Consider the following 26,922-nt stretch of genomic DNA (forward strand, 5'->3'; position numbering starts at 1 on the left):
AATGCCAAAGTCAGAATAAATTTTCTTTTCCCATTTTCACGAAAGTTGAGAACCCTGTATCGTAGATATTTTTTAAAAAGATTTATTTATTTATTATTTATTTATTTATTTAATTTATTTTTGGCTGCGTCGGGTCTTAGTTGCGGCACGCGGGATCTTTGTTGAGGCGTGTGGGATCTTTCGTTGTGCTGCGTGGGCTCTTCATTGCGGTGCGTGGGCTTCTCTCTGGTTGTGGCATGTGGGTTTTCTCTCTCTAGTTGTGGCGCGCAGGCTCCAGGGCGTGTGGGCTCTGTAGTTTGCGGTATGCAGGCTCTCTAGTTGAGGTGGTCGAGCTCAGTAGTTGTGGTGCATGGACTTAGTTGCCCCGTGGCATGTGGAATCTTCCCGGACCAGGGATTGAACCTGTGTCCCCTGCATCGGAAGGTGGATTCTTTACCACTGGACCACCAGGGAAGTCCAAAGAACCCTGTATTGTAGATTTTTAAAAAGTCCCTCTGTATTACATAAGTGCAGATGCTTTACCACTGCTCCATTTGTTTCTTCATTTTTCCAGAAACTTTCATAATATGATAAAAGCTTTGAGAATTCTGGGCAAAATGCGGTAATGGATTTATTTTGATCTTTGTTTATTATTTTCCATTAGGATACTGTGAATCATTTGCTTATCATCTTCATAGATGACAGTCCAGTGAGTATTGAACATGTTAGAAAATACTTCAGATTGCATTGAGTTTTGATTCACATCTGTAAAATCAAATGACATGTTACTGAATTAATTAATTCTTTCTTCAAAGCCTGAAAAAGCGACTGAACCACCTTCCCCTTTGGTTCCATTCTTGCAGAAATTTGCAGAACCTAGAAATAAAAAACCATCTGTAAGTATTTTCAGCAATAACTTATATTACTTTTGATATAAACAATTTTATCATGTATTTACATAGCTCTAACTTACTCTTTCTCCCATATTGTATCAAGGTGTTGAAGTTAGAATTGAAGCAAATCAGAGAGCAGCAAGATCTCTTATTTCGGTTTATGAACTTTCTGAAACAAGAAGGAGCAGTGCACGTGTTGCAGATTTGTCTGACTGTGGGTGAGGCTTATCTGTGTACTTTACTAAAGTCATTGTTAAACTTTGTCATATGTTTGACTGTTTAGATCAGATGTTGTAGCTGTCATCTGTTATTGTACTAAATTTCATTTGCTAGATACTCTAATAAGAGTACCTGTGAGTTATCTCTCAAGTGTCCACTCCTTTCCACATTGGAACATAATCTGTAACTGACTTCAACCAAATCCTCTTAGCAGAAAAATAACTGCTAAAAATTCAGAATAACGAAAATATATTAAAGACCCAGTCATTAGCACTTTGTCACAGTTTTTATTAAGGATTATTTTGATTCAATAATCAAATACAAACATGTTTTATTTTGGCTAGAAGTTCTATAACGTCTTCCATTATTGGATTTAGAGACACTGTATGGACTCTCTGTGAGCAGACTAATTTTTTAATGTACCTAATTTCTTTTTTAAATATAACTTTTTAAAAATTGAGGTATAATTTACACAGTGAAACCCATAGAACTTAAATATACAGTTGAATCAGTTTTGACAAATCTGCACTCTGTGTAACCTACAAACCTACACCTTTATTGAGATAAAGACCATTTCCATCACCCTAGAAAGTTCCCTTAGGGCCCTTCCCAAATGATCCACCCCTGCTCCCACTCCTGCCAAAGCGATCACTGATCTCATTTCTCTCACCACAGATTAATTCTGCCTGTACAGTTTCCTTATATAAATGGAATCTCATAGTATGTACTCTTTTGTGCCTGGCTTCATTGATTGAGGATAATGCTTTTTAAGATTGAATCATGGTGTTGTGTAGATGAGTGGTTTGCTCTTTTTTATTGCTATGTGTAATATTCTTTTGTATGAGGGTACCACTCTTTCTTTATTCATTCTTCTTGCAGATGGATATCTGGACTGCTTCCACTTTTGGGCTATTCTGAATAAAGTTGCTGTGCACATTCTTACACACACGCGTGCGCACACACACATATTTTGGCCCTGATAGTTACTGGCATATTTACTTTTCTGGTGGTTTTTATTTTTTTCTCCAAAACCGGTTTCTATATCATTTTCCTTCTGCTGAAGTACTTTTTTTTTTTTTTTTTTTTTGCATTTCTTATAGTACCATTCAGCTGGGGGTAAATTCTCTTAACTTTTGTCTGAAAAGATGTTATTTTATATTCATTTTAAAAGGATATTTTCACCAAATATAAAATTTTAGGTTGATGGGTTTTTTTCATTCAACATTCTAAGTCATTCTTCCATTACCTTTTGAACAGCACCATTGTTTCTCAGGAGAAATTAGCTTCCATTCTTATGTTTGTTCCCCTGTATGTATGTCCCTTTTCTCCCTGATTGGTTTTGCAGTTTTCTCTTTATTTTGGGGTTTCAGCAATTTGACTGTAGTGTGTGGTTTTAAAAAAATTTATTCTGCTTGGATTTTACTTGAATGTTGGTGTTTTTCATCATTTTTGAAAATTCTTGGCTGTTATCTCTTCAAGTATTCTGCCTTATTTTCTCTCTCCTTTCTTTTTGAGACTCCAATTATATGAATTTGCTGTCATCCCAAAGATCTTATATGTTCTGTTCCAGTTTTTTCTTTTTTTAAAAACTCCTTCCTTACCTCACTGGGTTTCAGTTTGGATAATTAAGAATTAAGGGGTAAGCTCCATATTACCTCTTGTAGTAAAAAAAAAAAAAAAAAAGGGCAGTCAATATTTTGGCTTTCCTAATGCTGTTCTTTCTCATTTTAGAAAAAAAAGATTAATTTGTTCAGACTCTGAGCTCCATCACTAGTCTGCAGCCTCCATGATGCACAGAAATATTGTTTAAAAACATTGGGACTAAAAAAAGCCTTAGTTTTCACTGTTATTTAGGGAATCAGATTTCAAAATATTAAAGACCCTTGGTATAAGAAATTAATCCAATATGTTCTTTAAACAGCATTTTACGAGTGTGTTTATTATTCTAAATTTTAGAAAATTTGTATTGCTGTGGAAATATTTATGCATTTTATATTCGCATATAAAATATTTGATTGAGCTTCTCTTTCATCTCAGTAGTTGTTTTACTCCCAATTAAATCTTTTTAAAAAGCTTAAAATGATGAGTAGATTGCTCATATTTGCTGCTGTTAATATTGATTACAATTAGAGTGGGAACATGAAGTTTTCATTGAGTAGTTTTATTCTATGAAAATAAATTCTTTTTTTTTTTTTATTCTTTCCAAATTTGCTAGAGGAATTCAATGACAGAATTTTGCGACCAGAGTTATCAAATGATGAAATGCTATCTCTTCATGAAGAGTTGCAAAAGATATATAAAACATATTGTTTGGATGAAAGTATTGACAAAATTCGATTTGATCCCTTCATTGTAGAAGAGATTCAAAAAAGTAAGTAAAAGATGAGGATGAATTCTGTAGCTCTTTTACTCTTTTCAGAGTTTTCTCTTGTATTCCCTGCTTATTGCAACAGCTGTGTGAGATACACAGGCAGGCATTATCCTATTTTACTAACAAGATGAAAGCTTTGATGAGGAAACTTATTCACAATTCACATAACTAATACTTGCCAGAACTGGAGCTTGGTTGTTCTAATTCCTCTCTAGTGTGATCTGCACCTTACAGTGGATTTTCTGCAAAACAGTCTTAGTATTGTTTGTATGCTCTTTTCACTGTAATGAATTTTAAACTAATATATAATGTATTTGTGCTTTTCATAAACAATTTTTGCAATATAATTTTTTTAACAGTTGCTGAAGGCCCATATATAGATGTTGTGAAACTTCAGACTATGAGATGTCTTTTTGAAGCATATGAACATGTACTTTCTCTCTTGGAAAATGTGTTTACTCCTATGTTTTGCCACAGTGATGAGGTTAGTCAAAATATTAATCTTGTTTGAAGATTTTTCCTCAAAATTTATTAGTGGCTTTGATATGTTACATGAGTAATTCAAATAACAAAATAAACAGAAAAATAAAACATGGTTAATTAAGAAAATGAATACTATTTTCCACTACATAAGTTAATGGAGATTAGAAGCTGGTTATAAAAACAATTCTTAATACCAAAACCATGTTTGTATATATGTGACTAGAAGATTGCAACCAAATTGGTCTATCTGATTTGCCATATGCCTGAGTGGCTTTGTAGTGGTGATACAGAAACCTCATTCTTCTTCTTCTTTTTAAAATATTTATTTATTTATTTATTTGCCTGAGCTGGGTCTTAGTTGCGGCACGTGGGATCTTTAGTTGCAGCATGCAGGATCTAGTTCCCTGACCAGGGATCGAACCCAGGTCCCCTGCATTGGGAACACAGAGTCTTAACCGCTGGACCGCCAGGGAAGTCCCCCATTCTTCTTGTATATACGTTATTTACAGACTTGTAGAAGTCAAGTGGCTTGAATACCTCCATTTGCAATATCTTAATCCTTACTCTGTTTGACTGTGGTTGTATTCACTTGATTTAAGTAATGTTTCCTTTAAGCTCAAAATCAGTAAGGTGAAGTAGCAAGTTTCAATATCAAATATTGGTTTAATAAATCATAATTATTTTTTAAGTATTTCAGACAACTTTTAAGAGGTGCAGAATCACCAACACGCAATTCAAAATTCAATAGGTAGGTATATTCAATCATATATATGTTTTTCTTTTTTTCGGTTCTTGTTGATGCTAATCATTCTGTGATAACATCATTATCTTTATTAATCTGGTTTCCTTGCTATATAAGTAGACAAGATTACTAAGGAATTGTAGAGCTATACTACATATAATAATGTGAAAATGTCTGACATTCTTTCAGAAAAATTTAACAAGATATATACACCATTGCCTTGTTAATCTCGTAATTATTATTGCTTGATCACCTGCTTTATTGGAGACTATGGACTGCATGCATAATTGAAATCCACAGATAACTCAGTTTTAGAGAGTAGTTTGTTTTTTTCCCATTTATTAATTTTAATGAAACTCCTGTATAGGACTGCTTAAGAGGAAGTGGTTCTTTTACCTTATTAGCCTGCTGAGTAGCTAAATGTAAGTCAGGGTCATAACCTCAGAGATGGAAAGCTGTCTTTGCCACTTTGAGAACACCTAGTTGTCTTCAACATACTAAGGCACTAATTTTGCTGCCTTTAGAATATAAAATTAATAGGAAGAAAATATGGGCTGTTTTCATTCTGGGTACTGCTTATAGTCTTTTAAAATATCTTTTTCTTTATATTAACCTGACTCTAACGTTAGCTATCAGTCTTGTCAGGACTCTGCTTCTGTGATACTGGATTGATTTACCTATATATCAATAGAATAAGTAAAAGCCTTTCTTAACATTCTTTCATTGAAAATTTAGAGTAGCATTGCTAATTTGCTGTTAGATGACTTAAAATACGTAAAATGTTTATTCATATATTTTATGTCTACATTCTATTTAATTGCATTTTAAAAGTAAAATTTTAATGCATGTTAATGTTAACCTACTCTTCTGTTTCATTCCATACTTAAAGCATAACTTAAAAAATATTTAGGGGTCTTTTGTTAACTTTGCTTCTTAGCTTAAGACATAACTTTAAAAAATACTCAAACTGAAAATGTGTGGAGCGTGCACAATTATATCTAATATAGACATGAATTCCATATTAGAAAATACAAGTTTGTTTTCTATGCCAAATTTTTGGTGGCTTAGTCTCTGAATATTTTCCACTGTATCAAACAAATGGTTTGCCTAAATGAGGGCAAAAAACCAGAATTATTTCCTGACATATTGAGTTTTTAAAAACTTTCTTTAAGATGATCTAGAATTCAGATCCCAATCCCCCCAAAATAGCCATTGTGTTCGTTTCTCTTTCCTTTATCAAGTTATTCATAAGAATTCCTTTCTTTGTGAAGATGAATGCTATCCATCTGTGTAACTTTTAAAGCTTTTAAATTTTGTTTTATGTTCTAAAGTGAAACTTGTTTAATATCTGGGCTTTCTCTTTCTCTTTTCCTTGTGTAATTTCACATATCTGTTATTGCAGAAGTAGCCTAAGTTTGGATGATTTTCGGTAAGTCTTGAGACAGCATGTGATTCTTTTCTGTATAAATTATCTGTTTAACTCCAATTACTGCCTTTATATCAGCTATTTGGGATATCCTTTTCTTTTTTTTTTTGGCCACGGCACACAGCTTGAGGGATCTTAGTTCCTGGACCAGGGATTGAACCTGGGCCAGGGCAGTGAAAGCCCAGAATCCTAACCACTAGGCCACCAGGGAACACCCTGGGGCATCCTTTTAAGATTAACCTCTACTTTTATTCTAGAGGTCTCCTTTTTGAAATAGCATTATATATGTCGTCAGAAAATAAAAATGTCAGCATAAAAATAAAGTGAAAAATCCAGTATTTAGCTTTTTAAGGCTATTGACTCATTTGTAGTTGTTGTTGTTATTGATCTTGCTAAATTTCTTTTAGAATTATTTGTGTTTAAAGAACTTTTTTTAAAGCAAGAAGTGCAATATTTCAGTATTTCTGGGTGTAATCACAAGTGAAATATTTAAAAAATATGTCATTTCAAAAAGCCCAACTGTTTTATAATCTATCTAGGTCTTAGAGACTAGCATAATTTATCTAGATTCTAGAGATTTTAATAATATTTTGTTAACATTTTCATATTTGTTTTCAGAAACATTTCTTCTCTCAGAGAAAGTTATATTTACAATCCTGGATTTTTTAAAAAACACTAATTGCATGCTTGTTTAAATAAAACAATAGTCTAGTTTAAGTATCCTTTTTACTACTACTACTTACTATTAGAGTTTTTCCAGTTTTAAAATAAGTTTGATTTACTCCTTGAACATGTATAAAATGCACATATCACTAATATACCTAGTGCATTTGACACTTGATCAATTTACTTTTATTTCTGTAACTGTTGCATTATTTTTATAAATACATTTTCTTATAGGAATAATAGCTATTCGTTAAGTTAGGCCTTCAACACCAACCTCCTTGAATTTTAAAATGGTCATTTTTCTTTGGACATCTGTTGTAAGGGCAATATTACATAGTGAGTTTTAAATTGGATAAAAGTTATGTTTTTATTTGTTGAAACATGGGGCAGTAAGTAGGCTGTATTGCAAGAAATTTTTGCTGCTTTTTGGCATATTTTTGTTGTTGCTTTTCAGCTATTTCTGCTTTTAGAAATTCACTTTTGAAAAAAATTACAAAACCATTATTTAATATATATGGCAGAGCAAGCTTCTTCCTTAGGCTACATTTGCTTTTATCTTTATGTTCATTGCTAACCCTTCCCTTTGGCATTTTATCTTTTCTTGTTATTATTTTGAAGTTATATATGGTGTATTTTATACTTCATTCTTCTTTTGAGTATTTATAGGATTATAAAGTTGAAGAAAATTTTCAGAATTTGTTTTTCCATCTAAAAATGAAGTACTGAGAAGGTCATAGTTTTGTTTTGTTTTTTTCTGTTACACTGTGCTTTTTTAGCAGTACAGTACAGTTCGAATAGGATAGTCTATTTTGAACATTGGTCTAACCACATTTTTAATTTATTTCAAAAAATGTATGGCAGTAAGAAATATATACCACTAGGGGGCTCTCATCTTTTATTCTTCTTAGTTCAGTTAATGTTTTAAGGTTAAATAGTAGGTAAATTTCAAATGTTTGTTAATAAGTATTGTCCCATTTATTCATCCCCTCAAATTTAAACTTTAAATGTTCTGTCACTTTTGGCTATCGAGATGTTGAGACAATCTATGACTGAGAACTCCAAAAAGTTATGTTCAGCTATACCTTCAGTTTACCCTTTTTTGCAACCATTTTTATTATTGTTTACAGTAAACTGGACCGTTGTGATAATGTAATAATTTACTGTGTTCTTGATACATTTTTGTTTAATATTTAGGAGCACACAGAAGAGAGGAGAATCATTTGGAATCAGCCGAATAGGTAGCAAAATTAAAGGAGTCTTCAAGAGCACCACAATGGAGGGAGCTATGTTGCCTAATTATGGCTTAGCTGAAGGTGAAGATGACTTTGTAAGTAAAAATTCTTCAGTTTGATGTATGTATAATTTCAGGCTTGAAGTGGCATAAAAAATTGGTTATGCTTGTTTTTTCCCTTTTTTTTATCTTACTTCTCACTTCAGATTTTGTTTATGTTTCCCATTCTTTCAGTAGTCATTATAGTTTCATGGTGCTAATCTAATTTTTTAAATTTCTGAGCACTAAGTTATTGCTTACTAAGGACAGATGGTTTCTGTTAAGCTGATATACTTCTAATAGTCAAACAATTTACCACGTTTTGATTAAGCTTTTACTTCATATCCTGATCTTATCTCTTTCTAACCACATGGGCCAGGCATACGGAGTTGTGTTAATAGATGTCCTGCCTGACCCCTTGATATTCAAACTGTGATCTGTGGATCAACAGCATCAGCATTAGCTAGGAACTTGTTATCGATACAGAATCTCAGGCTTCATCCTAGACCTACTGAATCATAATTTACATTTTAACAAGATCCCAGATTTATAAGCACATTACACCCTCCATGCTATTTTATTTCTCTGTCTTTTCACATGTTGTTTTGCTTGAAATGCCTTTTTTTCCCCTTTATTCACCTAGAAAATTCATACTTATCTTTCAGAATCTAGTTGCTTCCCATAAGCCCCTACCTGAGTCCCCAAGCAGAACTGAACATTCCCTCCTTTTTTTGCTTCTGTTAGATCATATGTTAAAACATGTACCACGTTGTGTTTGAAATTACGATTTTTTTGTTTTTGGCTGTGCAGCAGGACTTGTGGGATCTTAGTTCCCCCACCAGGGATCGAACCCGGGCCCTGGCAGTGAAAGCTCCGAGTCCTAACCACTGGACTGCCAGGGAATTCCCTGAAATTACGATTTAATTTATGTATTTGAAAGTATGTTTATGATTGTCTTTCCTACCAATTAGTGAGTTCTATAAAGGCAGATATTGTCTCATTTGTACTTTGCATTTGTTTAAAAAATCTTTATTGAACAGACATCCTGGATCTTCATTTTGCCTTTTAATATCTCAGCACTGGAGATAAAAAGGTGATTAAGGTGGTCATCCATGTACAATGCTTGGTGTCAGTCTATTTATCTCTTGTAAAAATAAAATACAGTGTGTGTGTGTGTGTGTGTGTGTGTGTGTGTGAAAAAAAAAAAAAAAAATACCCTCCCCAACCTGATGAATAGCTTTTGAGTCAGATCTGATTAATACACAGAAAAGTTTAAGAGAAAGGCCAAAAAAAAAAAAAAAAAAAAGGTGATTAAGACCTAAACTTTGCTCTTAAGAAATTTACTATCCTGAGTATAAAAGGGATGAATATTAGTGATTGGATTGGTAATGACCAAGAAGAAGGAAGTGGGGAGAGAAGAGTAAATAAACCTATTTTTCCTCTTTACCCCTTCCTTTCAACCTTTGTCCCTTTGCACTGATAAATTGTTAAAAAGATTCATTGCTTCTTCATAATAATTTTAATGGAAGAAAAACTTATTTAATTTTTTTTCTTTTTAGATAATCCAAATACAGCATTCTTTTTATCTTTATGCCCATATTTTTCCTTAAAAGTATGGGTAGAAGAGAGACAGTAGACCAGAGGAGGGAGTCTTTTAAAAAAACAATGTTTATGTTTTTAGATTTTAAGCATCTCAATTTTTTAATAGTATAGAAAAGTAGAAAAAAATTTAAAATACCACCCATAATTCTGCCACCCAATAACTACTTCTATTAACATTCTTGTGATTCTGTTTTTTAAAAATATCTTTCCCCTTCTCACCCCCATAAATTAGGCTATATATAGATTGCTATCCTGATCTCTGCCCACTTAATATAACAAAATATAATTTAAATATAACAATATAACAAAAGCATTTACGCATGTTACTGTGAACTCGAAACATAATTTTTATGGGGAAAGATGTACTTTTTTCTTTTTTGTTCTTCCCAGTTGCTTGAAATACAAGCTATAGTTTTGCTTCAGGAATAGGAGGCTTTTTTTTTTTTTTTTGTCTGCACGGGCTCTAGGCTCGTGGGCTTCAGTAGTTGTGGCTCGCGGGCTCTAAAGTGCAGGCTCAGTAGTCGTGGCACACGGGCTTAGTTGCTCTGTGGCATGTGGGATCTTCTGGACCAGGGATCGAACCCTTGTCCCCTGCATTGGCAGGTGAATTCTTAACCACTGCGCCACCAGGCAAATCCAGGAGGCTATCTTTAAAAAGCTGAGAAAGTTTGTTTTGTTTTATAGTGGCCCTAGGAGGAAGGAAATTCTTTATTGGTCTTTATTTACTTATTTTTTATTGAAGTATAGTTTTTTGTTTAATTTTTATTGGAGTATAGTTGATTTACAATGTTGTGTTAGTTTCAGGTGTACAGCAAAGCGAATGAGTTATACATATACACACATACACTCTTTTTTTTTTTTTTTTAGATTCTTTTCCCATATAGGCCATTACATGGTGTTGAATAGAGTTCCCTGTGCTATACAGCAGGTTCTTATTAGTTATCTATTTTATATATAGTAGTGTGTATATGTCAGTCTGTCTCCCAGTTTATCCCCCACCTTATCCCATTAACCATAAGTTTGTTTTCTACATCTGTGACTCTACTTCTGTTTTGTAAATAAGTTCATTTGTACGCTTTTTTTTTTTTTAGATTCCACATATAAGCGATATCATATGATATTTGTCTTTCTGTGTCTGACTTACTTCACTCAGTATGACAATCTCTGGGTCCATCCATGTTGTTGCAGATGGCATTATTTTTTCTTTTTTATGGCTGAGTAATATTCCATTGTATATATGTACCACATCTTCTTTATCCATTCCTCTGTTGATGGACATTTAGGTTGCTTCCATGTCCTGGCTATTGTAAATAGTGCTGCAGTGAACATTGGGGTGCATGTATCTTTTTGAATTATAGTTTCCTCCAGGTATATGCCTAAGAGTGGGATTGCTGGGTCATATGGTAGTTCTATTTTTAGTTTTTTAAGGAACCTCCATACTGTTCTCCATAGTGGCTGTACCAATTTACATTCCTACCAACAGCGTAGGAGGGTTCCCTTTTCTCCACACCCTCTCCAGCATTTATTGTTTGTAGATTTTTTATTTTTAATTTTTAAATTTATTTTTGTCTGCATTGGGTCTTTGTTGCTGTGCACAGGCTTCCTCTAGTTGCAGCAAGCAGGGGCTGCTCTTCGTTGCAGTGTGCGGGTTTCTCACTGCAGTGGCTTCTCTTGTTGCAGAGCACAGGCTCTAGGCATGCGGGCTTCAGTAGTTGTGGCTCGCGGTCTCTAGAGCACAGGATCAGTAGTTGCGGCACACGGGCTTAGTTGCTGCATGGCATGTGGGATCTTCCTGGACCAGGGATCAAACCCGTGTCCCCTGCATTGGCAGGCAGATTCTTAGCCACTGGGCCACCAGGGAAGTCCTGTTTGTAGATTTTTTTTTTTAATTAATTTATTTATTTATATTTATTTTTGGCTGTGTTGGGTCTTCGTTTCTGTGCGAGGGCTTTCCCCATTTGCGGAGAGCGGGAGCCACTCTTCATCGTGGTGCACGGGCCTCTCCCGTTGCGGAGCACAGGCTCCAGACGCACAGGCTCAGTAGTTGTGGCTCACGGGCTTAGTCGCTCCGCGGCATGTGGGATCTTCCCAGACCAGGGCTCGAACCCGTGTCCCCTGCATTGGCAGGCAGATTCTTAACCACTGTGCCACCAGGGAAGCCCTGTAGATTTTTTGATGTAGGCCATTCTCACTGGTGTGAGGTGATACCTCATTGTAGTTTTGATTTGCATTTCTCTAATAGTTAGTGATGTTGAGCATCTTTTTATTTGCTTTTTGGCCATCTGTATGTCTTCTTTTTTTAAAACAAAAAAATCTATTTATTTATTTATTTTTTGTGGTGTTGGGTCTTCGTTTCTGTGCAAGGGCTTTCTCTAGTTGCAGCAAGCCGGGGGCCACTCTTCATCGCTCTGTGCGGGCCTCTCACTGTCGCGGCCTCTCTTGTTGCGGAGCACAGGCTCCAGACGCGCAGGCTCAGTAGTTGTGGCTCACGGGCACAGCTGCTCCGTGGCATGTGGGATCTTCCCAGACCAGGGCTCGAACCCACGTCCCCTGCATTGGCAGGCAGACTCTCAACCACTGCGCCACCAGGGAAGCCCCATCTGTATGTCTTCTTTGGAGAAATGTCTATTTAGATCTTCCGCCCATTTTTTGATTGGGTTATTTATTTTTTTGATATTGAGCTGCATGAGCTGTTTGTATATTTTGGAGATTAATCCCTTGTCAGTTGCTTCATTTGCAAATATTTTCTCCCATTCTGAGGGTTGTCTTGGAAATTCTTGATTGGCAGCAAAGATAGTAATGATGGAAAGTAGGGTAAGAGGGCAAACTAATCGTTAGTACTCTGAAAAGACAGGAGGTGGCTAGGGTGTTAACCCAGACCAAGATAGTCCCACTTAGGATTTGGGGGTGCTGTGCTAGTTCTAAACTGTGGGACCTCGGGGAAATCTCCTTTGCCTTGTTTAGGAAGTGTATGGGAAAGGGAAATTGCCAGCCTCACTGCCAGGGCTAAAGTGGTATGTGATCCAAAATTGAGACCTGGAAGATTTTTATTTTTTTAGAAAAAGGATCCACTTGACGTGCTCATTTGGTAGCAGTGCCTCCTTGCTATGTGACCTTGCGTAAATTGCTTAATTTTATTTTGATTTAATTTCCTCACATGTGAAATGGGGATAATAGTATCTAGCTTGTATATGGGTGTTGTGAGGATTAATAAGTGATATATATGAAGCACTTGGGACAGTGCCCAGCACACAGTAAGTGCAGTAAATACTATACAGTGTTCTAATACTATCAGATAAATTATAGGTTAAATTGGCATATGTATACTGGCCTGGGAACCAGTCTTCTATGTAAGGTTGGGTCAGTCTGAAAATGCATTTCTGTCCAAGTTCAGAACTGATTCACAAATAAACTTCTGGAACGTAATATGCCCATTGGTATATTGGCAGTTATCCCCACATAGGAAAAGCTAATAATGAGTTAAATTATAGTATTTCTCAAGGAAATAGGGGGACATCTCTTTGCCTTTTATCCTCTGCCTGTTTTATTCCCCATCTTCTTTGTAGAGGGAACATCTGTTTGAAAATGAGAAAGCACTTGGTTTTCCTTTTTATAAAATTTTGGTTATATACTTTTAAATAATATTAAAGGAATCCCTGAAAATTCTTAGAGAAATATTGCCCTAGAGATTTTTCATTTACTTTTTTTGATATAAACACCATTTAAATGGTAGCAGTAATAAAATATAAAACTTTGTCCTTTGTCTTTTATTGATATTTTTATGTTGCTAAGAATTTTTTTTCTATTTTGTTTCTTAGATTGATTTTTATTTAAGAATGTCCCATTTCTTGGCTTTTAGTCAGCTTGTTAAATTTTCTATCATTTTATGATTCATTTTACCATTTCTTTTCAAAAGCCAAGTCTGTTAACAAAATTACAGTTGTAATAACCATGGAAAATGCTGCCCTGTACCTCAGATTCCAAGCAGTGGAGTGGGTGTTTCCCTCACACATGCTTCTCTGTTTTTCTTCCAGGTTTGTAAGGAGATAGCCTTGTCCCCAAAAGGCAAGAACCAACACTTATCATCTGTTTTTACAGTTTCATTGTTTTAGGCCTGGAAGACATTTTTGTTTTCAACAGAGCATTAAGAAGTCTTCCTAAGATTCTTAACAGTCTTATTAGGGGTGACAGAAAGCCATTTTAGGACAGGAACAGAAAAAGGGATAATTGCCAAGGGACTTAGTGGGAGAGGAAAAGAATTCACTTAGAAGAGAGTTGGCTACCAGGTGTGGGAAGAGAGTAGAATGGAGAGTGAAGGTAGGGTGCTAGAATTCTGGAAAGAAATACCTCTTCTCTACTGGTTTGCTCTGACTAGACTGTTCAGAATTCTCTTAAGTGCTACAACCTTTGACTCATTTCCTTAAAAAAGTGTGTTCAAGATGCTTGTGTTTTATCTGTAAAATTTTGCCCCCTTTAACATGAATCAGAGATGTCTAGGTGACCAGGTGTTATAATGTGCCAGTTCAGAGATTCTTTTCCGATTTAATGAAGTACAGACATTTTTTTCCCCTTCTTTCTGCATGTTTATTTCTAGAACATGTTTAACACTGCTTTTTTAAAATAATTGTTCTTCAAGTAATATTTTAAAGAATATTTATTTAAATATTTATATTACTAAAATTTTAGAAGCCAGGAGATGAAAAAACAATCTTAATTCTATAGAGGTGGGTCCCTTTCAGACCTTTTTTCTAATTTTATATTATTTAATGCTGCAGTGAATATATTTACACTTGTGCCTTTTTCACAGTTTAAAAAAATTTGTCTAAAATAAATGCTTGTGTTAGAATAAGTTGCCAGAAATGGAATTAACTTGGTTGAAACTGTTTTATGGCTTCTTATATTGATAAATGTATATTGCCAAAACGCTTTCTAAAAGGATAGTACCAGTGTATCTTGTAACCAACAATATAGTGCACATCCAGTTTATCTGTGCAGTTTCCATCAGTGGCTGTTATCATAAAATTTTACATTCCTAAATGAAAGATATCAGTACAGTAATTTCTACTTCTTATTACCAGAGTTAAATATTTTTCTGTATTTGTATATTTTTAATATCTTTTCCAGTAATTGCTGAAGTGTCTTATTTTCTGTTGAATTTTCATATCTTGGTGATGCAACAAAACCTGGAGTTGATGCTAGTAACTTGTTAGTTTTAGTTTTTTATCCTTAACCTTTTCAGTAGAAAATTTTATATCACTTAATTTCAAAAGTATTAAAAAATGATAGACTTTATATGGGCATATTACTTTGTAGTTGTATCTCATATGCTATAGGTGTAAAGGTCCTGGAAGTATTAAATTTTTTTTCTGATGACTTTTTTCCAGATTGAAGAAGGTATTGTTGTAATGGAAGATGATTCTCCAGTGGAAGCTGTGAACACACCTAATACTCCTCGAAACCTTGCTGCATGGAAAATTAGCATTCCATATGTAGACTTTTTTGAAGATACCTCCTCTGAAAGGAAGGAGAAAAAGGAGAGAATACCGGTGTTTTGTATTGATGTTGAAAGAAATGATAGAAGAGCAGGTATTAATATTATTAATGCATATAGCACTAATCAGATATTAAAACAATTAAGACAGCATTTCTCCTCCTCCATTGTTGTGGGCTAATAATAATTGGTAAAAATATGATCAAACACAACTTTACAAGTTTTCTTTATGTTTTGCTGTCTTTTTTCTTTTGGTTATTTCTTTTATCCGTGTGTTATAGTAGAGACAGGGGTAAACAGCATCCATAGCAGGATAAATATTCACCCCCCTGGGCTTTGTCCAAGAGAGCGGGCAGTCTGTATAAGCAAAAACACATCTAAGTTGTGCACATTTTGGGAATGATGAGCAGAAAAATAAAGTTGACCTCAGGAAGAGGGGACAGTCTGTGAGGAAAGAAGGAAAAAGTGACAGGGTTAGGAAATGGTTTCGAGAGAAGAGTGACGAAGTGATAATATGAAGGTCAGTGCTAATGATTCCCCTGATTTATTTTTCAAAGAGTATTAGGTGTTTGATTTTTCTCAGAAGCTGATTCTGTTTCATGCATAGGAACATAAAGTATAGGAATGGGGAAGGAAGAATGCTCAGAGTAGCTAGCAATGATATTCCCTATTGTAGTTAAATACCAGGCAGGATCTTGTTCTGTCCAGTTCTGAGTCACTGCTACTTGATTTTGCTGTAACTTCTGTTCGGTCTTGCTAGATGCTGTTCTATCTCAGCATTTTAATAAGTATACAGACAAACCTTTGTCGATATTAGAGTTTCATTTCAGTTTCAAACACAGTCGCTTACGTCTTTTGTCTGCTGTTTCTGCTGATAGGAATTTTAAGTGTTAAAAAGAATTTGGAAAGGAATACCCTAGTTAACTTCTGGATTCAATTCTTTGCTGTGCCTAGTACTTAAAATCTGGCTCTTCTCTCAGTGTTCTTGGCTCTCAGAAAATTATTTAAAATGTTTGACTATTCAGATATAAATCCCTATCAATATAAATAAATTGCTTTTTATTGAGGTATAATTGACATACATTATTACATTAGTTTTAGATACAGTATAGTGATTCAATATAGTGATTCTGCATTTGGATACACTGCAAAATGATCACCACAATAAGTCTGGTTACCGTCCTTCACCATACAAAGTTAATACAGTATTATTGACTGTGTTCCCCATGCTGTACTTTATATCCCTGTGACTTATTTATTTTATAACTGGAAGTTTGGACTACTTGATCACCTTCACCCATTTTGTCCTTCTCCTCTGGCAGCCACCCATCTGATCTCTGTATGAGTCTGCATTTTGTTTTGGTTTGTTTGTTTTGTTTTTTAGATTCCATGTATAAGTGAAATCATGTGCTATTTGTCTTTCTTTGACTTATTTCATTCAGCTTAATACCCTCAAGGTCCATCCATATTGTTACAAATGGCAAGATTTCATTCTTTTTAAATGGCTGAGTAGTATTCCATTGTATACATATACCACATCTTCTCTATCCATTCATCTGTTGATGGACATTTAGGTTGTTTCCATGTCTTGTTTATTGTAAATAATGCTGCAGTGAATATAGAGGTGCATATATCTTTTCGAATTAGTGTTTTTTTTGATAGATACCCAGCAGTGGAATTGTTGGATGATATGGTAAATCTGTTTGTAATTTTTTGAGGAGCTTCCATACTGTTTTCCATAGTGACTGCACCAATTTACCTTCCCACCAACAGTACACAAGGGTTCCCTTTTTACCACATCCTCATCAACACTTGTTATTTCTTGTCTTTTTCACAGTGGCCATTCTGACAGGTGTGAGGTGGTATCTCATTGTGGTTTTGATTTGCATTTCCCTTATGATTAGTGATGTTGAGCGTCTTATCATGTGTCTGTTAGCCATCTATATGTATTCTTTGGAAAAATGTCTATTCAGATCATCTGTCCATTTTTTAATAGGTTTTTTTGTTATTGAATTGTGTGAGTTCTTTATGTATATGGGATATCAAGCCCTTATCAGATGTATGCTTTGCAAGTACCTTCTCCCATTCATTAGATTGCCTTTTTGTATTGTTGATGGTTTCCTTCACTGTGCAAAAGCTTTTTGTTTGCTGTAGTCCCATTTGTTTATTTTTGCTTTGTTTCCATTGCCTTTAGAGTCAGATGAAAAAAAAAAATCTCTAAAACCAATGCCAAGGAGCTTGCCACCTGTGTTTTCTTCTAGGAGTTTTATGGTTTCCAGTCTTTCATGCAAATCTTTAATTTATTTTCAGTTAATTTTTTTACATGGTGTAAGATAGTGGTCCAGTTTCATTCTTTTGCATGTAGCTGTTCAGTTTTCCCAACACCATTTATTAATTTTAATTTTAGTTTTTAAAAAATTTTTTAAAATTTATTTTTATTTATTAATTTTTGGCTGCATTGGGTCTTTGTTGCTGCACGCAGGCTTTCTCTAGTTGCAGCAACCAGGGGCTACTCTTTGTTGCGGTGTGCGGGCTTCTCATTGCGGTGGCTTTTCTTGTTGTGGAACACGGGCTCTAAGAGCACAAGCTTCAGTAGTTGTGGTGCACAGGCTCAGTAGTTGTGGCTCATAGGCTCTAGAGCGCAGGCTCAGTAGTTGTGGCACATGGGCTTAGTTGCTCCGCTACATGTGAGATCTTCCCAGACCAGGGATCAAACCCATGTCCCCTGCATTGGCAGGCGGATTCTTAACCACTGAGCCACCAGGGGAGCCCTAATTTTATTTATTTATTTACTTATTTGACCACGCTGGATCTTAGTTGCGGCACACGAGATCTTCACTGCCGTGTGTGGGATCTTCATTGCCGCATGCGGGATCTTTAGTTGCAGCATGTGGGATCTTTAGTTGTGGCATGTGGGCTCTTAGTTGCTGCATGTGGGCTCTAGTTCCCTGACCAGGGATCGAACCCAGGCCCCCTGCATTGGAAGCGTGGAATCTTAACCGCTGGACCACCAGGGACATCCCTATTTTTATTTTAATTTTTAAAAATAAGCCACACTGGTGGCGCAGTGTTTAAGAATCTGCCTGCCAATGCAGGGGACACGGGTTCGATCCCTGGTCCGGGAAGATCCCACATGCCGCGGAGCAACTAAGCCCATGCTCCACAATTACTGACCCTGCGAGCCACAACTACTGAGCCTGTGCTCCACAACTACTGACGCCCATGCGCCTAGAGCCCGTGCTGCACAACAAGAGAAGCCACCGCAATGAGAAGCCCGCGCACCGCAACGAAGAGTAGCCCCTGCTCGACACAGCTAGAGAAAGCCCATGCACAGCAATGAAGATCCAATGCAGCCAAAAATAACTAAATAAAATAAATAAATTTAAAAAATAAAATAAAATAAGCCACCCAGTTTATGGTGTTTTGTTATAGCAGCCTGAGCAGACTAAGACAGTTACAGAAAGCTTGCAAAAAATAGTACAGAAAGTTGTCATACACCCTTTACCCAGCTTCCCCTTGTATTGACATCTTATAAAACCATAGTACAATGATTGAAACCAGGAAATTAGCATTGATGGGATATTCATTTGAATTTCACCAGTTTTCCCACTAATACCCTCTTTCTGGTTCAGGATCCAGCCCAGGATCCCACACTGAATTTAGTCATGTCTCCTTAGTCTCCTATGTTCTGTGATAGTTTCTCAGTCTTCCCTTGTCTTTAATGAACTTGACACTTTTTTAAAGAGTCCTGACTAGTTATTTGTAGAAAACACTTGAGTTTGTTCCTCCACTTGAGTTTGCTGCTCAACAATGTTTACTTATTAAAGGACAGAAGAGGCTCTCCTTTCCCCACTGTATATTCTTGCCTCCATTGTCATAAATTAATTGACCATATATGTGTGGATTTATTTCTGGGCTCTGTCTTCTGTTCCATTGGTCTATGTGTCTGTTTTTATGCCAGTACCATACTGGTTTGATTATTATAGCTTTGTAGTACAGTTTAAAATCAGGGAGCATGATACCTCTAGCTGTGTTCTTTTTTCTCAAGATTGTTTTGGCTAATCAAAACTACAATGAGGTGTCACCTCACACCAATCAGAATGGCTATCATCAAAAAATCTACAAACAATAAATGCTGGAGGGGGTGTGGAGAAAAGGGAACCCTCTTGCACTGTTGGTGGGAACGTAAATTGATACAGCCATTATGGAGAACAGTATGGAGGTTCCTTAAAAAACTAAAAATAGAACTACCATACGACCCAGCAATCCCACTGCTGGGCATATACCCTGAGAAAACCATAATTCAAAAAGAGTCATGTAACACAATGATCATTGCAGCTCTATTTACAATAGGCAGGATATGGAAGCAACCTAAGTGTCCATCGACAGATGAATGGATAAAGAAGATGTGGCACATATATACAATGGAATATTACTCAGCCATAAAAAGAAATGAAATTGAGTTATTTGTAGTGAGGTGGATGGACCTAGAGTCTGTCATACAGAGTGAAGTAAGTCAGAAAGAGAAAAACAAATACCATATGCTAACACATACATATATGGAATCTAAAAAAAAAAAAAAAAAAAAGTGGTTATGAAGAACCTAGGGGCAGGACAGGAATAAAGACGCAGACGTAGAGAATGGACTTGAGGACACGGGGAGGGGGAAGGGTAAGCTGGGACGAAGTGAGAGAGTGGCATGGACTTATATATACTACCAAATGTAAAATAGATAGCTAGTAGGAAGCAGCCGCATAGCACAGGGAGATCACCTCAGTGCTTTGTGACCACCTAGAGGGGTGGGATAGGGAAGGTAGGAGGGAGATGCAAGAGGGAGGAGATATGGGGATATGTGTATATGTATAGCTGATTCACTTTGTTATAAAGCAGAAACTAACACACCATTGTAAAGCAATTATACTCCACTAAAGGTGTTAAAAAAAACAATAGACATAGGGATAGTCAAAAAAAAAAAAAAATAGAACTTGAAGGTTTGGAAAATTCTCAGACTATCCATATATCATGCTCTGTAAAAAAGCCAAGGGTGTGGCTGAACAATGGTTTGCTGAAGAGATCAGGCATGTGACTCATGGATCAATCATCTCAGCAGAAGCCAGGAATAGAGCTGTGGCTATCCAGGAAAGATCTGTGGAGGACCCTCTTATTTGGAACTCTCTGGGCTTCTTGGACCTGGACGTCTGTTTCCTTCCCCAGGTTAAGGAAGTTTTCAGCCATTATTTCTTCAGATAACTTTTCTGCCCCTTTTTCTCTTCTCCTTTTGGGACCCCTATAATGCGAGTGTTATTTCACTTGATATTATCCTATAGGTCCCATAAGTTATCTTCATTTTTTTAAATTCCTTTTTCTTTTTGCTGCTCTGTCTGGGTGAGTTTCATTGCTTTGTCTTTCTGCTTGCTGATCTGTTCTTTGCTTCATCCCATCTGATGTTGAATCCCTCTAGGATATTTTTCAGTTTAGTTATTGTATTCTTCAGCTCTGTGACTTCTGTTTGGTACTTTCTTATATTTTCTGTCTCTTTGTTGAAGTTCTCACTGTTCATCTATTCTTCTCCCAAGTTTGGTTAGCATTTTTATGACCATTACTTTAAGTTTTTATCGGGTAGATTACTTATCTCTGTATCAATCTGAGATTTTTGTCTTGTGCTTCTGTTTGGAACTTATTTCTCTATTTCCTCATTTTACTTGACTCTGTGCTTGTTTCTGTGTATTAGGGGAAACAGCTACCTCTCTCAGTCTTGAAGAGTGGCCTGTGTAGGTGATTAGCCCTCTAATTCAACCTTGCCCTAGGTCTTCTTTGTCTTTTGAACCTTTGTGATTGTCTAAACTGCCTGATTTATTCTTGATATGTCCCTGTTATGGAACGTGTGCCAAGACCTATTAGTGTTCCAAGGGGAGGAATCCCATTTATCACCTTGTTTCAGGCTGATGGGAAGCCAGACACTTAGGCAGCAGCCTTTAAAGTAGGCAGATAATATACAGTCCTGCAGGGCCACAGTCAAAATCCCTACCTGCCTCCATTCCAGGAGATCTGGAGGTGTCCTCTGGGTGCATAGTTGCTTAGATGAGCGTATGAGCTCCTGAGAGTTCTTATTGAGCTGTAGTGAGGCCAAGGGGGTGTGCAGGGATGGTGTCTCCCTGCTTATGTTCTCTGGGTGCTCCTCCTTAGCTCGTAGATGTGTGGAAAATCTGAAGCCTGTCCCTCAGGCTGAAGCTCCAAGCTAAGTAAATAGGCCTTTTTCACAAGAAGACTGGGGTTTTATTTAGTGTGCTGTCTGTGCTGTCCCTGGGGGGCGGTGTGCCTTTCCAGGAACTGTCTTTCCAACTGGTACAGTCCCGTGGAGCTCAGTATTGCCAGCTCCCTTAGCCACCGGGGCCAAGTGATCAAGGGGTGTCCCCTGTGTGGATTGCACACACCTGCTGGCTTCAGCAAGGCAGCTGGTGAGTGTAGGGGGCAGGGCATGCTGGCCAGTGTCAGAAAGGCTGCGTGTGCCTACAGCTCTCCGCAGTGCAGTGGGAGAGTGCCTTGCCTATGTGAGTGAGCTGGCTTTAGGTGGGGAGGGGAAGAATGCTGCAGCTGCTCCCGCTTGCCAGCCACAGCCCGGGAGCCAGGGAGTGCTGCAACCACGCTGGCTTCAGCAAGGCAGTGGGATAGTGCTGCGACCACTTACCCCTGCCTATCCGAGCAAGGCTGGGGGGTGCCATTTCCAAGCTTGTCTGCTTGTGCTAGCAGGGTAGGTGGGGGGACAGCAATGGCATCTGCCCCTGCCTGTGTCTTGGGAGAGTTTCAGCTGTCCCCTGCCCCTCCAGCATGCTTTTAGATTAGCAAACGAGTCTTCTTACGTGTAGTCTAGGCACTTCCTTTTCTTTTCTTTTTTTTTTGGCCGTACTGTGCGGCTTGCGGGATCTTAGTTCCCTGACCAGGGATCGAACCTGGGCCCCCTGCAGTGGAAGCGAGGAGTCCTAACCACTGGACCGCCAGGGGAAGTCCCTAGTCTAGGCACTTTTCAAACTGCTGTTTTTTGCTGGGGCTTGGGGCGAGTGAGACCCCACAAGAGCCTTTTAAAAGGGGAATCTCAGTTTCCTATAGCACTTTGGGTCCCTTGAATGTCAGTCCCATTGGTTTTCTTTTTTTTTTTTTTAATTTTATTTATTTTTGGCTGCGTTGGATCTTCGTTGCTGCACGCGTGCTTTCTCTAGTTGCGGCGAGCGGGGGCTGCTCTTCGTTGTGGTGCGAGGGCTTCTCATTGCCGTGGCTTCTCTTGTTGCAGAGCACGGGCTCTAGGCGCGTGGGCTTCAGTAGTTATGGCGCGTGGGCTCAGTAGTTGTGGCTCACGGGCTCTAGAGCACAGGCTCAGTAGTTGTGGCACACGGGCTTAGCTGCTCCGCGACGTGTGGGATCTTCCTGGACCAGGGCTCGAACCTGTGTCCCCTGCATTGGCAGGCGGATTCTTATCCACTGCGCCACCAGGGAAGTCCCCCATTGGTTTTCTAAGCCAGGCATTTTGGGGGCTCACCTCTCCAGTGTAGATCCCAGGGATTGGGGTGCCCGTTGTGGGCAGCAACTCCCTCACTCCTCTGGGAGAAGCACCAAACTGGTGAGATCCCTCTCTATTGTGTGTTGCTGTGCTGGGGGTAAGGTTTTTGCCAAGATTGTGTCTCTGCCTTTCTTACCTGTCTCGATGTGGTGCTTTTATCCTTTGTTGTGGAGAAGTGGTTCATCTAATTTTTAGACCTTTTTCAGAGGGAAATGATCCATATGTAGCTGTAAGTATGGTGTGTCTGCTGGAGGTACTGAGTCTAGCATCTTCCTGCACTGCCATCTTGGGACCCCCCCCCCATATAAAATTTATGTAGCGATGTAGTAATGTTTATCACCTTTTGAAAGTTTTATATATGATATACTTTAAAATATTTTGGGAGTATACCTTTGTTTTTGCCTTTTGGACAACCGTCTTTAATTTTTCTGCTTTTATTTTTAAAAGTTTGGCTTAATTTAACATAAAATGAAAATGAAAATATCTTAAAACTTGTATTCTAAGATAATTTTTGTCAGCAGTGCTGCAGACTTTTACTGTCAATGTAATGTGCTCTCAGGAAGCCGTGCCGTATGAGAGGGAAAAAAAAGTGTATCATTTAAATACTACATTGATCTTTTATGTGTAGCAGAATAGCAATTTCAGGATTTTAAAAACCAAAACTAAATATAATATAGATCTTTTAAGATCAGTGTTGAAGAAGAAAAATAGGATTTTCTTTTTGTAGGCTGTAACTGTATCAGGTTGGTTTTCCTGAATACAGGTGTTGTTTTTGGGTTGTTGTGGGTTTAGTTAACTCAATCCACTCCATTTCCAAATTTATGCTAGGATGACATGAGTTGCTAATAATAGGCATTAACATTTTTGGGGTGCTTACTCTGTGCTGTGCACTGTACAAAAAGTACTCAAGGTAGATTATTTAATGTAAGAGGTACAATTATTTTTATTATAAGCAAACTAAAGCACAGTGAGGTTAGGTGTTTGTTCAAATTCACATAGTTAGTGAATGGGGGAGCTGGGATCGAAATAGGCAACGTGACCCGACTCATTCTTTAAACCTTTGCTTTGTGCTGTCCAACTTTCTAGTCACTAGCTACGTGTGGCAGTTAAAATTAAATTAATATTAAAATTTCAGTTCCTTACACTAGCCACATTTCAAGTGATCAGTAGCAATGTGTGGCTAATAGCTACCATGTTAGTTCAGATAATATAGAACATTTTCAGAATTGCAGGAAGTTCTCTTGGTTAGCGCTGTTCTGTACTGCATTAGATCAGGACAGTTGTTAAGTATTTGAGACCTCCAAAATGGAGTACAAATTTTTATTAAATGCATTATTTTTGTGACATTTAAAAATTAAGTGTAATTACATACTTTTTTGAAGTTTCTGTAAGCTCTCTGATTCTGTTGTAGGAAATAATATGTATATTATTGCAGTAACCTCATAAATAGGTGAAATTTATCAATCTCTTCTAAGTAACTTCAAATTAAAGTATGGGGTAAAATATGTTAATGATTTGATGCCACTAAATAATAAATTATTATTATTATTTTTGGCTGTGCCACGCGGCATGCGGGGTCTTAGTTCCCTGACCAGGGATCGAACCTATGCCCGCTGCAGTGGAAGTGTGGAGTCATAACCACTGGACCTCCAGGGAATTCCCAAGAAATAATAAATTATTAAGACTGGAATAATTTCCAGCTTTGTATACTTAATGTTATAAATAGTGCATTCTTTTTGTAGTAGTTTGTAAAATTGTTTATTTCTCAGTGTGTATTCATTCATTTTACAGTTGGGCATGAGCCTGAACATTGGTCTGTCTATAGAAGATACCTTGAATTCTATGTACTTGAATCAAAACTAACAGAATTTCATGGTATGTTGTCCTTTTTGTATAAAACATTATATTTCAGCATTAGCCTTCTTGAAAGCTGTTGAACCAGCTTTCTGAAATTACTTTCTAATTTTAAGTAACTGTACTAAGGAAATGTAACAGTGACACTTGTGTACACTACTAGTGATAATAGGAATATACTGTTTTTATCTCATTTCTGCTTATTTATATTTTTAAAGTTTTTACAGTGCAAATTTATTGCTTTTCAAGCAATAATGATATTAAAATTTAAAAGACAGTGGCAGAGAATTTAAACCAGGCATTTGAGTTGCTCTTTTCTTTTGCCATCATCTTCTGTGGTAAACATGTTTCTATGCAACATGACAAATGTTTTGATTTAGCTCTTAGATTTCGATATGGAAAAAAAACCTTGTAGTTGTGTGTTTCTTTTAAGGGTAGATCAATCGGAAAAGCAGAGCACTCTTTCTTTTCAGTCTTCCTGTCACCTCTCAGTCTCTCTCTTATCTGTCCATTTATTTTAGTTAATATTAGGTTTCTAGTCATAAAGCATTTCTAGTCATTTTGTATGTAAATTGCTGAGCTTGAATTGTGTATTCTGAATCTTTTGATTTTAGAAAAGTTCTGTGGAGTGTCCCCTGATCCAAATTCAGGTTGGTTCTGAATTGTAAAGGGCAGGGAAACTTCTCTACTCTGCTATAAGAACAAAACCCACAATAAGGAGATTTTAGAAAGATAAAAAATACAAGGTCCCACTCCATACTTTTTTGTCTAGATTTTGAGTTTGTACTTGTCCTTAAATGGTTTTCTCTTTGCCTTTGCCAGTCTGGTACAATGCCATCCTTGTCTTGGTCTTTCTCTCAGACTTTTCCTTTTGATTTAGAGTTGAGAAAAGATCATTTATCTCCGTAATTTAAAATCCTGGACCAATCAAAGTTGGTTGGATTCCCAACAATATTTTTCCTTTTTGGTACTAAAATGTCCAAAGTTGACCCTATCTGAGAAAACATGTCCATGGTTTTTAAATTTTGTTTTTAAGCTTATATAATAGCATTGGCAAAATGCTGCCATTTTCTCCCTGAGAGAGTAGGTATTTCTTCAGTAAGATTTTGTCTAATAGAATCCCACCAATTTCAAAATAATCTCATGATAAGTTTTTGAAGCTTTTTTACTAGTATAGAGAGCTAAATAAATCTGTGTCAACGAAGGGTGGTGGTATTTTGGATATCAGTAGACTCAAGTTCTTTGGTCTGGTCTTCTGACTTTTGAAGCGCTCTGATTTTGTCAAAATTATATAAAGGATAATGCCACATCTCTACAAGGCAGCACTGGGAATCTGAAGTTGCCATAGTAAATTATAAATTAGGTTTTAAAAATAATAGCAGAACATAGTAAAAACTTTCATATTATTAATTCCAGGCACATTTCCTGATGCCCAGCTTCCTTCCAAGAGGATCATTGGCCCCAAAAATTATGAGTTCTTAAAGTCTAAGAGAGAAGAGTTTCAGGAATATCTACAGGTACAGCTCCAACTTAATTTAAAACATCCTCTGATTTGTCTCTTTTTCTCTTGTACATACACATGTGCTGTGTCTTACAATACCTGTCAATGTGGATTTCTAGAATTCCTTTATTAAAAAAATTTTTTCCCATGTGGAAATGAATTATTAAGAGTACTTTTTTTAAAATAATTTGATAACCAGTGAAATACCATATATTTTCTCGGCGGAAAAAAGTCTTGTATTGGGCATAGTTTAAAACTTTTGATGTGGGAAGTTAGAGAGAGAAAAAGAGAGTGAGAGAGAGAGGAAGAAAAAACTTTTGATGTGAAACATTAAATGCATTCTAAGAATACTGGATTTTTGGGGGTTTTTTTTCTTATTTTTTGTTTGATTTTGTGTTTAGCCCTTTCTGAACTCTGGAATTTTTCCCTCTTGTTTTATTAATTTTTTTTTTTTTTTTTTGCAATTGTACATTTTTTTTAAATTACTTGGGATCTCCTGACTCTCTACCGTTCACCACTTGGAATTGAATTCCGTTTTTCTCAGTGTGTGCACATTGTGTTGTGTAAACAATGTAATTGCTATTTCCATTGTTGGTGCAGTCTGCTTAAAAGTTACCTACTTGAGACTCCTCTAAAATTAATGACCATTTTTCTTTAATCAAGTGAATAAGACCAAAAACTGGATAATCTTTTTTGTTTTATTTTTTAAAAATCTCCTGGACTTCCCTGGTGGTGCACTGGTTAAGAATCTGCCTGCCAGTGCAGGGGACATGGGTTTGATCCCTCGTCTGGGAAGATCCCACATGCCGTGGAGCAGCTAAGCCCACGTGCCACAACTACTGAGCCCACGTACCACAACTACTGAAACCT

At 36.8% G+C, this 26,922-nt stretch overlaps 1 protein-coding gene across 9 annotated transcripts in view; it reads left to right on the forward strand.

Moving 5' to 3' along the window:
• Positions 1-26,922, forward strand: part of SNX14 (sorting nexin 14) — a 74,360-nt gene that overhangs the window by 34,419 nt on the left and 13,019 nt on the right. For 6 of the 9 annotated variants that reach the window (XM_082405922.1, XM_082405927.1, XM_082405928.1 and 3 more), the window contains 11 exons: positions 644-688; positions 795-875; positions 976-1,090; positions 3,307-3,462; positions 3,822-3,946; positions 4,635-4,693; positions 6,090-6,116; positions 7,974-8,106; positions 15,036-15,237; positions 24,489-24,572; positions 25,968-26,068. In XM_082405922.1, the coding sequence (XP_082262048.1) occupies positions 644-688; positions 795-875; positions 976-1,090; positions 3,307-3,462; positions 3,822-3,946; positions 4,635-4,693; positions 6,090-6,116; positions 7,974-8,106; positions 15,036-15,237; positions 24,489-24,572; positions 25,968-26,068 (1,128 nt within the window). Of the gene's footprint in view, positions 1-643; positions 689-794; positions 876-975; positions 1,091-3,306; positions 3,463-3,821; positions 3,947-4,634; positions 4,694-6,089; positions 6,117-7,973; positions 8,107-15,035; positions 15,238-24,488; positions 24,573-25,967; positions 26,069-26,922 lie in introns of those variants that run through there. The other 3 variants (XM_082405925.1, XM_082405926.1, XM_082405930.1) reach the window with 2 other exon arrangements.

This window comes from Balaenoptera borealis (genome assembly GCF_965194805.1).
Source record: "Balaenoptera borealis genome assembly, chromosome: 9".
NCBI classification, from domain to species: domain Eukaryota; kingdom Metazoa; phylum Chordata; class Mammalia; order Artiodactyla; family Balaenopteridae; genus Balaenoptera; species Balaenoptera borealis.